The 1,933-nt window shown below is 57.9% G+C and overlaps 1 protein-coding gene across 1 annotated transcript in view; it reads left to right on the forward strand.

Annotated features, from left to right (window-relative positions):
* Positions 1-5: 5 nt before the first annotated feature.
* Positions 6-1,933, forward strand: part of EMH_0051400 (uncharacterized protein) — a gene marked incomplete at both ends in the record, with an annotated part of 3,258 nt that continues 1,330 nt past the window's right edge. The window contains one exon of the mRNA XM_013496747.1: positions 6-1,827. Coding sequence (XP_013352201.1) covers positions 6-1,827 — 1,822 coding nt within the window. The remainder of the gene's footprint in view (positions 1,828-1,933) is intronic.

A 1,933-nucleotide genomic window follows, 5' to 3' on the forward strand; every position in this document is an offset into this window, starting at 1 on the left:
TGAAGATGAGTGTTATAGACGCTCTGGGGGAGGAGATAACCGCCATAGGCGCCGGGCGTCCCTACAGCCGTTCTGTGTCTCCCGAGCTGCCAGCAGCAGCAGCAGCAGCAGCAGCAGCAACAGCAGCAGCAGCAGCAGCAGCAGCAGCAAGAGGAGAAACAGGTGACTTCAGGAGAAATGCAGAAGCTCTTAGAGAGACAGAGGATCTGCTGCTGCAGCATGCTCGTGATGGCGGCGAAGAAGAGCTGCAGGTGCGGCGGCTGCTAGCTGCTGCTGCTGCTGCTGCAGTGCTGCGGGAGGCCGAAGCAGCAGCAGCAGCAGAGAAAGAAGCTTTGCTTACTAAAGGAGATTCATACAGATCAGCTAGCAGCTACAACAGATATATATTGTACCGTTCTAGGGGCCCCTTTAAGGCGCGAGGAACGTGGGTATCTGCTGCAGAAGATGCTGCTGCTGCTGCTGCTGCTGCTGCAGCAAAGCAGCACAAGTGGCTGCAGCTTGTCTCCAATGCTGCACACAGCAGTGATACCCTAGGCCTCAACAACGTTCATCATATGAAGCAACAGCTGCTGCAGCAGAAACAGCAGCTGCTGCTGCAGCAGCAGCAGCAGAGACTGCAGCAGCAGCGCAACAACCTCCCCGAATACGGCCCTCACCCAAGGCCTCAGCAGCAGCAGCAGCAACAGCAGCAGCAGCAGCAGCAGCAACAATATGGGTTGCAAAGAGAAATGCCGGAGCAGCAAGCTTCTGTGCACTGGGAGCAGCAGATGCAGCAACGAGACACACAGCAGCAGCAGCAGCAGCAGCAGCAGCAGCAGCAGCCTGACGAGCTGTTTGCATTGCAGAAGATGCTGCAGGAGCTGCAGGCAGAGAACCAGCAGCAGCAGATAAAGCTGCAGCTGCTGGTGCAGCAGAGAGAAGAAGCAGCACACAGACAGCGAGTGCAGGAGCTGCATCTCCAACTGCAGCAGCAGCAGCAGCAGCAGCAACAGCAGCAGCAGCAGCAGCTTAGAAGGTTTCAGCCCGCAGCAACCCGCGAGAGGCAAACTGCTGCAACTCAGAACGGACCAATGGTCTCCTCTTCGTGCTTCGGTGTCCCTGCAGCAGCAGCAGCTGCTCCCCCGTCAGCAGCAGTAACAACAACTTCTGCAGCAGCAGCAGCTGCTGCAGCAGCAGCAGCAGCAGCAGCAGCAAAGGCAGCAACGAAGAGCCATACAGACCGCAACAGCCTCTTGAAGCGCTCATCAGAGCCATTCCCTTCGCAGCAGCTCAGCCACTCAATAGGGCCCCTGCAGCAGCAGCAGCAGCAGCAGCAGCAGCAGCAACCGCAGCAGCAGCCGCAGCAGCAGCAGCAGCGCCTCCGCAGCAGCTCAGCTCCATTCGCCTCCACTGTCTCAGCTGCTGCAGTAGTGTGGACCCCACGAGGGGCTCTTGCTTCAAGCAGCACAACATTTGTAGCTCAGCAGCAGCAGCAGCAGCAGCAGCTGCTGCTGCAGCAGCAATGGCATACAGTGCAGCAGCAACAGCAGCAGCAACAGCTGCAGCACGCACAGAAACAGCAGCAGCAGCAGCAGGATAATGCTGCTGAAGGACCTGCAAATGCTGTGACAATATCAATCCCGAAACTCCTACAGGGCAGCAGCAACAGCAGCAGCAGCAGCAACAGCAGCAGCAGCAGCAGCAGCAGCGGCGCAGCAGATGAAGCAGGAGACTTTTCTACGTGGGTTACATTCCATGCTGTTGCAGAGGAAGAAGAAGTTGCAGCAGCAGCAGCAGCTCTAGCAGCAGCAACAGCAGCAGCAAGACACAGCGCAGATAGCTCCCTCAGTGAACTCAGAATATCCACAGCCAGCGATGCAGCAGACAACAGCAGCAGCAGCAGCAGCAGCAGCAGCAGCAGCAGCAGCAGCAGCAGCAGCAGCAGCAGCAGCAG

The sequence above is a fragment of the Eimeria mitis genome, genomic scaffold, assembly GCF_000499745.2.
Source record: "Eimeria mitis Houghton genomic scaffold, Emh_scaff2275, whole genome shotgun sequence".
NCBI classification, from domain to species: Eukaryota; Apicomplexa; class Conoidasida; order Eucoccidiorida; family Eimeriidae; genus Eimeria; species Eimeria mitis.